Below are 13,339 nucleotides of genomic sequence, written 5' to 3'. Positions count from 1 at the left end.
TGGCAGTAGGTCCACGTGGAAGGCTGAGGCACCTGACAGAGACCTGGGGACGTGCTGGGACCCCAGTCGAATGACAGGGCGTGGCCTCCCCGGCGTCTCAGGACGTGAGAGAGCTAGGTGTCCAGACTCCGGCCCCATGTCCCCCCTCCTTGTTTGGCACAGAATTCTTCATGCCGGGAGATGTTGAGCAAATGCCCTGTGGTCACTGTGCCGGCTCACCTGCACTCGGGGGGCGGGCTGGGTGCGGTGAGTCAGGTGATGTGACGGCGCCTGGGTGCCACCGTTCCCACGTGACACATGGGGCAGCAGAGGGACAGGGCTGAAGGGCCGGCTCAGGGCCCATGGCTGCGGGTGACCCCCAGGCTCGGTTGCCTGATGCCTTTGACTTCTTGCCTCTCTGGTTCTTGTTTCGTGGTTGGGAGTGTGGGGGGGAAGGCGATGGGAGGGGCCGGCTCTCCCGCCCACCTTTGAAGACAGGGGTGCGGAGCGGCCGCTGTCTAACGCCTTCTCTCTCCTGACAGGGGCACCCTGGCAAAGAAGGCCCTCCAGGCGAGAAAGGCGGCCAGGTGGGTTCAGAAGGGAGTGAGCGGGGGCAGCTGTGCCCTTCGTCTGGTGTCTGTGCCCAGGGGTCCCGGCCTGGGGCGTCAGGGACCTCCACCCATCTGGTTCCCCGGTGACCCTTCCCCGCCCTTGCTTACGCGCATGGCCACACATAAGCTGGGTGACTGCAGGTTCTCGGCCAAGGGCTTCTGCAGACCCGTTGCCCTCGTTTGCTTGGGGCCAGGACGTGGGGCTTAGAGTCGGGATGGAGTTTCCAGGCAGCCTGGCCCCCAGGGGCTCGCCTGCTGCCCTGTTTGTGGCAAAAGTCCGCTTCTGCCTCCCTTCATCCTGGCCTCCCCAGGCCCGCACCTGCGCAGAGCCGGGGCCGCGAGTGCTCAGCAAGGCCCCAGGCTGTCAGGGCCATCTCTCCCCCAGACGGTCAGCCCGCGTCCCCTCTCCCAGTCGGAAGCTCTCCCACGCACCCAGTGCACCTCTGCTGGGAGCACACTTCTTTAAGGACGGCCCCCAGCATCACCCCCCCGCCATCTCACGGCCCCCCTCGCGCTCCTGGACCGCTGGGCGGCGGCCACACTTCGGTCTCAGCAGGAGACACGGCAGGCGTCCCCGTCCAGCGGGAGCCCCTTCCAAGGGCCTGATCCGGGATGTCCGCTCTGCACGGAGCAACGGGAATTTGCTGGCGGAAGGGACGCTTTCTGGTGGTTGGGGGAGGGCCCGGGAGTGGACTGGACGCGACCAGGCCCCAGACGGGGCTGATGGCCTTTTTCCCCTTCGGTTTCAGGGTCCTCCCGGCCCCCAGGGCCCAATCGGCTACCCGGGTCCTCGAGGAGTCAAGGTGAGGTTCTGGCAGCTTCAGGTCTCCCTGGATCGGGCAGGGCTGGATTGGGGGCGCCGCAGCCCGGCCCCCCGGCTCGTGAGGGAAGGTGGGATCTGGGGCAGAGGGCCGGGGCCCAGAGGGGCCAACCCGGAGCCGGGGGCCTCTCAGGTGCATCTGTGACAACACAGGCGTCAGGATGGGGACACCGGTCCGTCTGTCGGGACGCTGCTTTAGTGACCACCCAGTCCCCCCCCCCCCCCCCCCCCCCCCCCCCCCCCCCCCCCCCGCCCCCTGAGCCCCGCACTGACGCACGCCTCAGCCAAAGTGAAGTGCTCGTCCCTCTTTCCTGGGAAACTCAGGAACATTCCTTCAGGGCCATTAGCACGTCCAGAGGGAGAGGGTCCCTCCCCTGGGGGAACACGCAGGAGGGGCTCGTGGGAGATGTCCCTTTACCCACAGCCGCGTCTGCGCTGCCGAGGGGCTCCCAGAGCCTTGTGCCCGGGGCACGGAGATCCAGAGCAATGCCCCGAACACGGGCGCGCCTGGTCCGGCACAGCTAACCGGGTTTACCTGGAGTCGTGTGATTTAATGTCCAGTCGTGCCGCTTTCTGGGCACGTGGGGCACATTTATACGGAAAGAGATGGGCCCCAAGGAGCCTGTGTGGCGGAGGCTGGTGGAGGTGGAGGGGAGGGGAGGGGAGGTGTTCTTCTTTCTCTGCAGTGTCTGAAAGCTCTAGGTGATTCTGGGGCCTCAAACAAGCTAATAGCTTACTTTCTTTCCAAAGGACTTTAACTTGACGTGGAGGGAAATGTATAAACGTGTTTACAGACACAGGTGCTTAGTCTGGGGAATTTGCACTAACACACCCTTCAGCCCCTGTGCCGGTCCACACCGTTTACCATGCCTCATACTCTGAGCATTTTTGCACCTCGGACGTGTGCGCCTGGCCTGCGGGGTGGGGGTTGGAGAACCCAAGACCTCAGTTTTCAGCACCTTGTCCCAAGTTACCCTAAACTCGATGCCTCAATCAGGACCCAGACTCAGAACTTGCTTATTCTGAACCGCGCACCGCACACTGGACCCTGAGGGGTCTGAGTGCATTTCCCAGGGATCACGATGTCCCGAGGGCCCGACGCAGACCTGCCTCCCAGGGGTCGGAGCCGGGGGTGGGGTCAGGTTTCGGCCTGAAGCAGGCTCTGACCCGCCCGCCGTGGGAGCTTTGTCAGGATGACTGTTTCGCAGAAATGCTGATTATGTGAGCCCTGTGCATGTTTATTTTATAAATTCTTGTCACAAAAGTGTCTGCCAGCTCCGTGGCTAATTGCATAATGCTGAGGCTGTGAGCTGAAAGGTGTTTGCTTTAAAATGTTTATGGAGAAGGCTCTTATCTTGTCTATCTGATTAGAATTCATTCATGCCGGGAGCGATCCGGTTAGACTTGGAAGCAGAGAGTGGGAGGGAGTGTGGGGCTGAACGCTCTTTTCACTGGAGAAATACATTCTCATTCCCTGGGCTTTTGAAAATGGCAGTGGAGTCCACAGCCTAAGGGACGGCAGGCCCCCGAGGGAGGTGACGGCTCAGGGCAGAGAGGTGGCGAGCCATCGCCCTGAGGGGCAGCCAGCCCCTGGGCAAGCAGGGCCTGGCTTTTCTCCACCGAGTCCTGCCTTCTTCCTGGGGAAGGGCCCCTCAGTGCGCTTTGATTTTCCCGGACCTTTGTGAGGGGCGTCAGGGCTGGACTGTCAGCTAAGGCGGATCCGCCACTGATGGAGCCTGCCGGAGCGGGTGGGGGGCTGGGGGAAGACCCTAACCATGAATTCTCTTGAGCCCTTGGGCAAAGCCCTGTTCCTCCCTTGGCTCCTTTGCTTTCTGTCCCCCAGTCCTGGCCCCTTAGGGCCACAGTGGATGCCGCAGTCCTGAGGTCCTCAACCAGGGCCGATTTGTGCCTCCTGGGGACGTCTGGGCATGGTTTTGACGGTCGTGATTTGGAGGGGGAGGGACTACAGTCATCTAACGGGTCGGAGCCAGGGATGCCGTGCACAGGGCAGCCCCCGCGACGAACTGACCCAGCCCCGAATGTCAGCTGTGCCGTGGCCAAGACACCTAGTCGATTTGTCTGTGGGCCGCGTTCCCCTGGCCTCTGACCCGGGTCGGGAAATGGTAGCACTCGGGGTCTGGGAGGGTGTGGGCACAGGAAGCCCGCCCCACCAGCACCGCAGGAGGGAGCAAGCTGGTGCCAGGGCCCCAGAACATCTGTCCTGCGGCTGCTTGTGGCTGCCTGGGGCCATGGGCGGGGGGGGGCGCATGCAGCCCAGGCCAGGCCCAGCTCTCCGTCCGCCTCCAGCTTTTCTTGGGGCTTCTCCTCGGTTCCTGGAAAAAGGCTCAACAGTCTGTGCACAGCTTTTGCCACCAGAGGGCATCTGGCAGCCCGAGGGTCCCCGGAGGTGGCCCCGCCACCCTGCCTGCAGCCTCGGCTGGAACACAGGGGAAGCCTGGCCTCTCTCTGGGGTCCCGTGGGCAGCTGGCCGCCGTTGGCGTCTGCTCCCCACTCGGAGGGCCAAGGCTGTGGACACCTCCCTCCCCTCTGCCTGGTCTGGGCGAGGTGCTAACGCGGGGGGGGCGGGTCAGAGGAAAGTGGGCGAGTCCTGCCCTTACAGTTCTCGTTCGGCACAGAGATCCGTCCTGAGCCATGTCATTGGCAGTGGCGTCGTTATTATTAATTGGTGATTAATAAGCTGACGGCCCATTATCGTGTATCAGTAATAGTCATACAGAAGGACAGTAGTCTGACAGCATGTAGCTGTTGTGTTTTGAGCACCTGCTGTGTGCCGAGTGCCCGAGGCCTTGTCTGCCTTCTCCTCCCACCACAGGAACAGGGTAATGGTCGTCGCCACCCCACTTTCCCAATGTGGAAACTGAGGCACTAGGCACCTGGGACAATGTCAGAGGCCACGAGCTGGGGCCCATCTGCCCGATTCCAGAGCCCGTGCTGAGGCCTCACGTCCCACCTGCTCCCCAGACCTCAGAGAGATGGATGTTTCCAGAAGAGGGCAGATATCAGCGGGGCCATCTGGGAGTCACTGGCGGGGTGGGGGTGGGGAGGACTTCCCCTCGAGAGCTCAGGAGAGGCTCCAATGCGTCCGACTCACTCTCTTCCCTTCATGTCTGCACAGGGGGCCGATGGCATCCGCGGTCTGAAGGGCACCAAGGGCGAGAAGGTGAGTGCGTCCCCTTCCTGCCGCAAACGGCCCAGAGCTCCTTCCGGTGCAGCCCTCACAGCTGCTGAGGCTGCCGTGGCCTCTGAGTGTGGAGGGACGGATACACCCTGCAGGATAGACTGTGGGCGCACCTCCTGGCGGGACTGAGGGTCTGGGGCTTTGCGCTCCACCCCACCCACCCAAGGCCAAGGCTGAGGCTCGCCACTCACCTGCAGAGGCCAGCGGGCGCTCCACGCCCCACGCCCCACCCCCAGGCGGATGCCTTGCAAGGCAGCTGGGAGACGGGTCCGTGGGGGTGTGAGATGCCCGTCCCGGGCACTCCTCAGTCCACGTGCACTGCCTCAGTTTCCCCTGGAGAGCCGGCAGAGGAAAGCAGAACCCTGAGCCCTCGTTCTGGGTCACCTGCAAGTGTGAGACTGAGGGCCCTTGGGGTAAGGGCCAAGCACAGTCCCACGGGGCAGACGATGTCCCCAGCGGTGTGCCCGGCGGTGCCTCCTGCCGCCCCGAGGTCCCTCATCCTATTGCAGGGGTTCCACGTTTGTCTTGTCACTTCTGTCCTTTAGCTGGAGACAGGGCTGCTAGAGCGACGGGGAAGGTCTCTTCCCTGGAGGCCCCCCTGGGGCGGGGGCAGCCCGCGGGGTGGGGGTGAGGAGTGCCTCCCGGGACCTCAGTGTCCGGGGCCGCCGTGGGTGAGTCCCCGGCCTGTCACAGAACAGCAGACGCGCACTGCGGGCTGGGGAGGAACGAGTTTGCGTCGAGTCCCAGAAAGCTGCCTCCATCCGTGTACCTGCTGGCCTGGGTGCTCAGGGCCAGGCCCCCGATGGGCAAACGAGGTCAGATCAGGGCCTGGACGCTGAGAGGGAGGGCAAGCCAGGCGGCCCCTTACAAGTATCTGAGGGTCTTGTCCGCATGGGGACCCGAGTGCACAGTGGCCCTGACCCCTGTGTGTCCCCAAATGTGCAAATAGCATATTATTGTGTTCCCTGGGCCAGAAGATGCAGGGCCCGTGTCACTGAGGGCTGGCCCCTGGCCCTTCCCTCCCACAGCTCCTGGGGGGCCGGCCCGGGTGTCCGGCTTCTCTGGGGCATCCTCCCTCTGGACCCCGCTCTGCTGCTTGCCTGTCGGCAGCTACTGGGCCCCAGCGGTGTGGGGCGTGGGGCTGTGCACAGCTGTGCGGGGTGCAGGGGTGTGGGGCCACGAGCTCGACCCCACAACTGCAGAGGGTTATGGGGACACCCTTCACGAGGGATGGGACGCACACCTGCCCCCCGCCTGGCAGGATGACACAGCGGCTCTGGGCTTGGGGCCGTGTGCTGAGTCGTGGCGGGGGGGCAGCCATCCCGGAGGGGGGACTCTTTCATGCAGACCCGACCACTGTCTTGTCCTTTGTTAGGGTGAAGACGGCTTTCCTGGGTTTAAAGGAGACATGGGCATCAAGGGTGACCGGGTGAGTGTTTGGGGAAGCTGGTGGGTGTGGGGGTTGGGCTGGCATGTTTGGGGCCACAGGACAGCGTCTCCTAATGGAGGGACGGCTCCGTGGGGGCTCCCGGCCGCAGGCAGAGACAGCTGGGAGCCCAGAGGCCCGACTCGGTGCATGTCCCCCCCGCCCACTGGCCCTCAGCTTCCGGCTTGAGCCACGGCGGCTCTTGCCTGGCGTTAACGCCTGGTTACTAGGGTCACCTGGGGTCACCTGGCCCCTCTGCGCTGTGCCCTTACCCCCCTTGCACAGGGGGTCCGTGGGGACTTGTCTTTCTGCGGCCGACACTCTGGTTGGCAGAACACTTCATTTGGTTCAGAAGAGACAGAGGGGAAGAGGCTGCAGAGATGCCGTGTGACCGGGGAGGGCTGGGTCCCCACCCACCGGGACGGCCCCTCGGCCCCCGACACGCTCCCGTGCCTTTAGGACCCTGCGCAGCTGCTGGTTGTGTCACCTCATGCTGGGTTGTCAGAAGCTGCAACGCACAGGTTGTTTTTAATGAATAATTTACCCCCGCGTTGGAGGAAGCTGCTCAGTCCAGAGGGGGACAGGTGGGCTCGCGTGGCAGGCGCCCACGGAAGGCCACCAGCTGCATTTTCCACTGAGCAGGGAGAGGGTGAGGCAGGTGACGTGGGAGGGTGGCTCCGGGCCGTTGGCCTCCTGCTGCTGCTGCGGTGCAGGCCCGCTGAGAGTGAGCGCGGGCCCCGGGCGGGGGGACGGGAGGGCCTGAGCCAGTGGGGGGGGGGGGGGCGGGGGGGGGGGGGGGGGGGGGGGGCAGGGCACAGCCGTGGCAGCAGCTGGCCGCGCACCTGCAGCACTGCTGTGGGCTGACAGAGCGCTGCCGTGCGGCCGCCGTGATGTTCCCTGACAAAACGGGCATGCAGGTGCCTTTTCAGAACGTGCCGGCGCCGGAGGGCCCCACGCGCCTGGCGCCGTGTCACAAACTCAAAAGGCAGAAGCGATCTTGGCCTCCATCAAAGGCGGAGGAATGAAAGAGATTCATTTCACAGTCGTGTCCCAGTTCTGTCCTGCTAACAACAGCTGTTCTAGAACTTCCTCCATGGTGACGGGACTCTGCCCACATCTGAGGGGTCTCTCTCTCTCTCTCTCTCTCTCTGGCTGGTGAATGTCCTTTTTATTCTGCCTCTGACAATGCCGTGCACACACTTGGGGTCCGTGTTACAAGGGTACATTTCTGAAAGAGATGGCACAGAGGATGTCCGGCAGTCATGCGCCAGGCTCTGCGGGCAAGCCTGCCCTTGGAATTGGGGGGAGTGGGAGACCGACAGCAGGGACACTTGCTCAGACAGGGAGTGGAGAAATTTCTGCCCAGTGCTTGGCCTTTTCTAGGTGCTCAGTTAACAAGTGAAGGGTTCTTTTCTTAGAAAAACACTTGTAGGGACAGAGAGTTCTGGGTCTGCAGACATGACCTTATGAATAAGGAAAGTTAATTGGTCCTTCGTTATCCAGGGGATGCACGTTTTTGTTGGGGGTACGGCCATCTTGCAGCTGCTGCTGGGAGCCAGTGGTCGGCGTGATCCCGCAGTGGGCAGAGGGCCAGGGTGGGGGCTCAGACGCCGGGCCAGGTGCTGCTGTGGGCCCCAGGGAGCCCCGGGTCTTGTCGGGGCCCAGGCTGCACCGCGGGGAAGTGGGTTGGGGCTGCATCGAGGACCCTTGCATCTCTGAGACACGTCACGTGGTCTCCCATGGGTCTGCCATGCCCAGACCCTGCGCATCAGGGCCATGGTCCACCCCTGTGCCTCCTGCGGTCCATTCCTGCCTCAAGGACAAGGGCAGCGCTGGGCAAGCAGCAGTTCCGAGCTCCGGTGCCGGCCATGGTCATCTCAGCCGGGAGGGACTCATTGGAGAGGCGTGAGTGTCCGGCCTGGACAAAGCTTCCCACCTCTGCGCAGGGGGGCGGTGAGGCCACTCAGCAGAGCCCCACAGCTTGCTGTACGGCGCTCTGGGGTCTCAGACGGCAGCACGTGCCGCCTGCCCGAGGCCACCGGGTGCGCCCAGCAGGTGGAGCGGCTCCTACCGTGAGATCTTACCTGGGATGCAGACTCTTGGGGCCAGAATGGCCATGGGAGGCGTGTGGTGGGAGGTGGGGACAGGGTCCTTCCTAACCTTCTCTTTTTTGACTTGCAGGGGGAGATCGGCCCCCCTGGTCCCAGAGGAGAAGATGGCCCTGAAGGCCCGAAGGGGCGTGGAGGTCCGAACGGCGACCCCGGTCCTCTGGGACCCCCTGGGGAGAAGGTAAGTGACAGGAAGGATGCCTGCTGCTTCCTGGGGTCACAGACCCCTCTGACGGCCTTGGGTGCCCAGGCTGGTGACTCGGCCAGGCTGAAGCCCCCAGACGGGGTCAGGCGTGATCTGACTCGGGCCCTGTCCCACTTGCCCAGCTTCCTGGTGAATTAGTCTGTTGACAGGTCGGTCCTTCCCTTGTCCTGAGTCGGGTCTCTGAGCACTTGGCCAGCGCCCTGGGAGAGCCTCTTCCTCCGGGTGCCCAGAGCCTGGGGTCTGAGCCCTGCGCCTGCAGCACCGCCTTTCATCCAGGGACTCGCGACGCGTACCTGTCCTTGGACCTGTCCCCCCGCCCCTGCCGCGGCCCTGGCCCAGGAATGGGCGCTCGGAGGGCCCCAGACGCCCGCCCAGTCTTGCCCCAAGGACTCTTTACAAAGCTGTTCAGCAGAACCTCCCGGATAAAGAGTTCTTTACTGGAGATTTGCCTCAGTCAGGGCATTGTCTCTTCCTGCTTCCTGTCCGGGCAGAGGAATTTTCCGGGGATACAGCACCCCAGGGGGCAGGCAGCAGCCCCTCGCCGTCCTTGCTTGGCCTGGAGAAAGCGGATGGTGGAGTTAGGTGCTGGCCAGATGACACAGCCCCTTCTTTTTCCCCAGGGAAAACTCGGAGTTCCGGGATTACCAGGTTACCCGGGAAGACAAGGACCCAAGGTAATTTATGAGGGTATCGGGTGTTGGGACACCAACGTCCCTGGGGGGGCCGCCATGGCGAAACCCAGTGTCACCCTGCCCGTCTCCCCCAGGCTGTGCGCTGTCCACAGCCTGGGCGTGAGGCTGGTTGAGTTGGACCGAGGTGCGGGGGCAGTCAGCTGGTCCTTTCAGGAAACAGGGCAAAGCCAGTCTGAGCGAGGGCCGTGCACCGGGTCCCCAGCCCCCGGGCCCGCTGCCTGCTCTGCGCCTCGGACGCAGAAGCCTCCCTCGCCTTGCTTCACCCTGGACACTTGGGGGTTATTTGCTCGTAACAGCATAAAAGGGAGACGAAACCTTCTGTACAAGAAACCGTGTTCGGCTTTAAGTGAAACATCTCCTCCAGGCTTTGGAAATCATTTAAAACATTATTTTTTTTCCAAATCTCACCTTTTATTATTCATGGTCCTTCCTTAGAAAATAACCAGCTGCTGCACTGAAGGCATAATTAGCGGTGGAAGCGCTTTGCTTCTGTCACTCTGCCTCTCCGGCTTCGGCGCCTTTCCAGACTCCCAGGCTCAGGCTCGTTCCCGGGAGGGGCCCCGCAGGCCGGCTGTCCCACTGGATATTTCTTTTCTGGCTAAGGAATCAGCTGGCCTTCCCGAGGGATGCTAATATCCATTTGGGGCATGTAGACCACACCGCAGGGAGGCAGTTTGCGATCAAACTGCAATTTGTTCAGTGTCCGACGGTGATACACTGAACAGGACTAGGCACCCTCCCCTCCCCCCCCCCCGGTCTTGGAGCAAGAGGGACTGATGAACTGTATATGTCCCCTGGGGGGAGGAGCAGAGAGAAGTCTTGGGGGTGCGGACCAAGTTCAGGCTGTGCCCTTGGAAGGAAGCCACCTGGCAGTTTTGGTTTGTTTTTTAAAATATTTTAAGTTCATTTATTTTGAGAAAAGCAGTGACAGTGCAGGTGGGGGTAGGACGGGAGGGGTGAGGAAGAGAATCCCAAGCCGGCCCCATGTTCGCAGTGCAGAGCCTGGCGCAGGGCTTGAACCCATGAAACTGAGATCGTCACCTGAGCCGAAACCAAGGCAGACGCTTAAGGGACTGAGCCCCCCAGGTGCCCCCACCTGGCAGTTTTAAAGCCCTCAGGAGTGCCTGGACACGGTCGCCATGACCAGCACCTGCGCCGAGACCTGCGCCCAGGTGTCCAAGGCAGTCTCATGCCTAGATGGGCAGGCGGGCATAGGGGTGCAAGGTTTGGACGTGTGTGAACTTTTCATGGTCTGAGCACACATTCAGGTCAGGATTTTTAGCCACAAGAGAGCAGAGGCCCGCTGAAGACAGCAACCACCTCTCAAGGGCACGGGAAATGTCTGAGCATCTCAGGGAAGTTCACAGAGTAGATGTCTGGGTATTACCCACATCAGAGTCACCGAGTGTATCTTTTGTCTACACGCACCTTGTAGGTTTCTAGAATTAAATAGCTGTTAGTTGTTACAGTCAGCGCATAGATTTGCATTAATTTCTCACGTTACAAGCTGCCAGGCTTTATTTAGAGGTGTTCTGGGAAGATAACAAAACATGACAACAAAACACGGTAAACAAAATATCATAAACGTAAGATGCACACACCCCTTTCCAGTTCATCTCAGGAGTCTGTGTGCCCTGCTCTTCCCAGATACCAATGTTCCGAAGACATGAGTGTGCAGAGAGGGAGAAAGGAGAAGCATGGTTAAGACTCAGCTTTGGTGTTTAGATTTAGAGGCTATGAGTTGCTTAGGAAATATTTACTGAGTGAGTGGGTGATAAATGGATGGTGAATGATGGGTGGGTGGGTGGATGACGTTTGTATAGGTGGATAGTTAGAGGAATGGATGGGTGAGTAGATGGATGATGGGTGGATGGATGGATGATGTTTGTATGGGTGGACAGATTAGTGGATAGTTAGATGGGTGGATGGCTGGCTGGGGGGTGGTGGGTGTATGTTTGGACAGAATGGATGGATGGTTGGCTAAGTGGATGGATGGGCAGGTAGATAGTTGGATGGATGGATGATGGGTGGATGGATGGTGGGATGGATGGATGGGTGGGTGAATGAGTGGATGGATGAATGGATGAATGGTTGGATGAGTGGAGGGATGGGTGGATAGGTGGGTGGATCTGTGGGTGAATGGGTGGATGGATGAATGAATAGATGGATGGGTGGATAGTTGCATGGTTAGATGGGTGAATGGATGGAAGGGTAAGTGGGTAAATGGATGGATGGGTGGATGGATGGATGGATGGATGGATGGATGGGTGGGTAAATGAGTGGATGGATGGTTGGATGGGTGGAGGGATGGGTGGATGGATGGGTGGGTGGATGGGTGAATGACTAGATGGGTGGGTGGGTGGTTGCATGGGTGGATGGGTGACTGGATGGAAGGGTAGGTGGATGGATGGGTGGGGTGGGGGTGGGTCGGTGGAGTTTGTGTCTGAGGCTGTGAACTGTGACCGGCCGCTGGCACGCACAACATAGCTGGTTGTCTGGCCCTGCACTCATGCTTCCTTATGAACCCCCTCTCTTTCAGGGCTCCATTGGGTTTCCTGGCTTTCCTGGTGCCAACGGAGAGAAGGGGGGCAGGGTAAGGACAGCGTGGCCTCCAGTCACGTGGCTTGTTTTGCTGTTGTTTGTTATTTAACGGGTATATTTTCTAGCATGTCCTGTTTATTCTCACCCATTTTGCTGCCAAAACCACTTTCCGCCCGGCCAGAGACTCTCCCCGTACACAGGGCGGGTGGTGGTGTGGGAGGCGGGGGAGCAGCAGGAGAGGAGGGCGCGCTTTCTGGTGAGCGACCACGACCCTGACCCCCTGACCGCTCCTTGGGCCGTTAGCGAAACCCAAGTCTTCTCTCTTCAACCCGAGTGACTTTTCCTCCAGGTGAATTTTTAAAGGAAGGGAAGGAAAAAAAGGAGTTTTTTCCCATTTTGTATGTTACCTACTCTGCGGGTCCAAATTCAGGCAGCTCCTCCCCCTTGGTATTTGTGAGCTGGAGCTGCCGTTGTCACAGGGCACCTGCCGGGTGGTCACTCTGTTGTCACCTTGAGCTTTGGGGCTGGGCTGGAGAAGCCATGCCCCCCAAGCCATCCTGACTCCCCGCTGGTCCAAGCCGTCTGACAGGGAAATCGCAGGACACTGTCTGAGCACTGCCTCTCGGGACACGGGATGGAGATGGCCATCCCGGTCCTTCAGTTCTGAGCTGGTTGTCCACAGGCACGTGGGACAGAGGGGCCTGTGGTTTGTGGGGTGTGTGCAGAGCACGCCTTGGGGCAGGGGGACCCCACACTTTGGAAGAGGGGCCGCAGCTTCTGCAGCTACTGTGACAGGCCCAGCCCGTTCTGCGCCTCACGCCGGAGCTCCTGGTGCGGGAGGGCTGCACCTCCCCGGAGAAGCACCTGCTCCGATCTGTCCTTGCCGTGTTTGAGCAGAGGCGGTGAGCTCTCTTGAAAATGGAGAGACCCCTCAAGTGAGCCAAACCCAGGCAAACCAGCGTGCGTGGGGCCGATCCCCAACATGGAACACAAGGAGCCGCCCTCGGTGCGAGTGGACAGCGTGACAGGGGCCACTTCCCTCGTCCGGTCCGGAGCTGGATGTCCACGTGCACCTCCCTGCGCACCCGCCCGGGTGTCCTGTCTGAGTCTGCACCTACTGCTGTCTTCGGTGACCACCTTGGTGGAGGCGGGCCCTGAGGACAACGAGGTCAACTTTCACAAAAGGAAATGGCCTGGGCAAGGGCGGAACGGGACTGGCAAGCCCGCCCACGCGTCACGGGAGAAGTAGTCCCTGTGCCCTCCCGGGTGCCGGGGACACAGAGGCAAGTGGGGGACGTGGGGTCTGCAGGAAAGTGGCCAGGCCTGTCCCTGGGAAGCGTCCGAGGTGGCGCTGCGCACGAGCGAAACGGCAGGTGGCCACGGTTTCACCTGCGCCTCCTGCCAGGAGACCCGGACCGCTCACGGCTCAGCTCGCGGGCTCCCCACGCCCCGGTCCCCGCAGGCGACGGAGACCTCACCGCGCACTGGTGGTTTTCAACTCTCCCTTGATGGTGGCAGTCCAGCTGGCATAACCCTGACCAAGTTAGGGGGTCGTTCTTGCCGTCCTGTCCCTGTATCCCTCCCTCCATCCATCCCTCCCTTCCATCCCTCCCTCCCTCCATCCATCCCTCCCTCCATCCCTCCCTCCCTCCCTTCCTCCATCTTCCCTCCCTCCGTCCCTCCCTCCCTCCCTCCCTCCATCCCTCCCTCCATCTTCCCTCCATCCATCCCTCCCTCCATCCCTCCCTCCATCCCTCC

The 13,339-nt window shown here is 61.4% G+C and overlaps 1 protein-coding gene across 2 annotated transcripts in view; it reads left to right on the top strand.

The window, feature by feature from the left end:
• Nucleotides 1-13,339, top strand: part of COL5A1 (collagen type V alpha 1 chain) — a 143,430-nt gene that overhangs the window by 90,373 nt on the left and 39,718 nt on the right. For both annotated transcript variants that reach the window (XM_039255152.1, XM_039255151.1), the window contains exons 26-32: nucleotides 522-566; nucleotides 1,340-1,393; nucleotides 4,547-4,591; nucleotides 5,985-6,038; nucleotides 8,217-8,324; nucleotides 8,969-9,022; nucleotides 11,580-11,633. In XM_039255152.1, coding sequence (XP_039111083.1) covers nucleotides 522-566; nucleotides 1,340-1,393; nucleotides 4,547-4,591; nucleotides 5,985-6,038; nucleotides 8,217-8,324; nucleotides 8,969-9,022; nucleotides 11,580-11,633 — 414 coding nt within the window. The remainder of the gene's footprint in view (nucleotides 1-521; nucleotides 567-1,339; nucleotides 1,394-4,546; nucleotides 4,592-5,984; nucleotides 6,039-8,216; nucleotides 8,325-8,968; nucleotides 9,023-11,579; nucleotides 11,634-13,339) is intronic.

Source organism: Hyaena hyaena, unplaced genomic scaffold (genome assembly GCF_003009895.1).
Source record: "Hyaena hyaena isolate Hyena2069 unplaced genomic scaffold, ASM300989v1 scaffold_511, whole genome shotgun sequence".
Classification (NCBI taxonomy): Eukaryota; Metazoa; Chordata; class Mammalia; order Carnivora; family Hyaenidae; genus Hyaena; species Hyaena hyaena.
The sequence above is the reverse complement of the archived record's forward strand: the minus strand, read 5'-3'. Positions and strand labels throughout refer to the sequence as shown.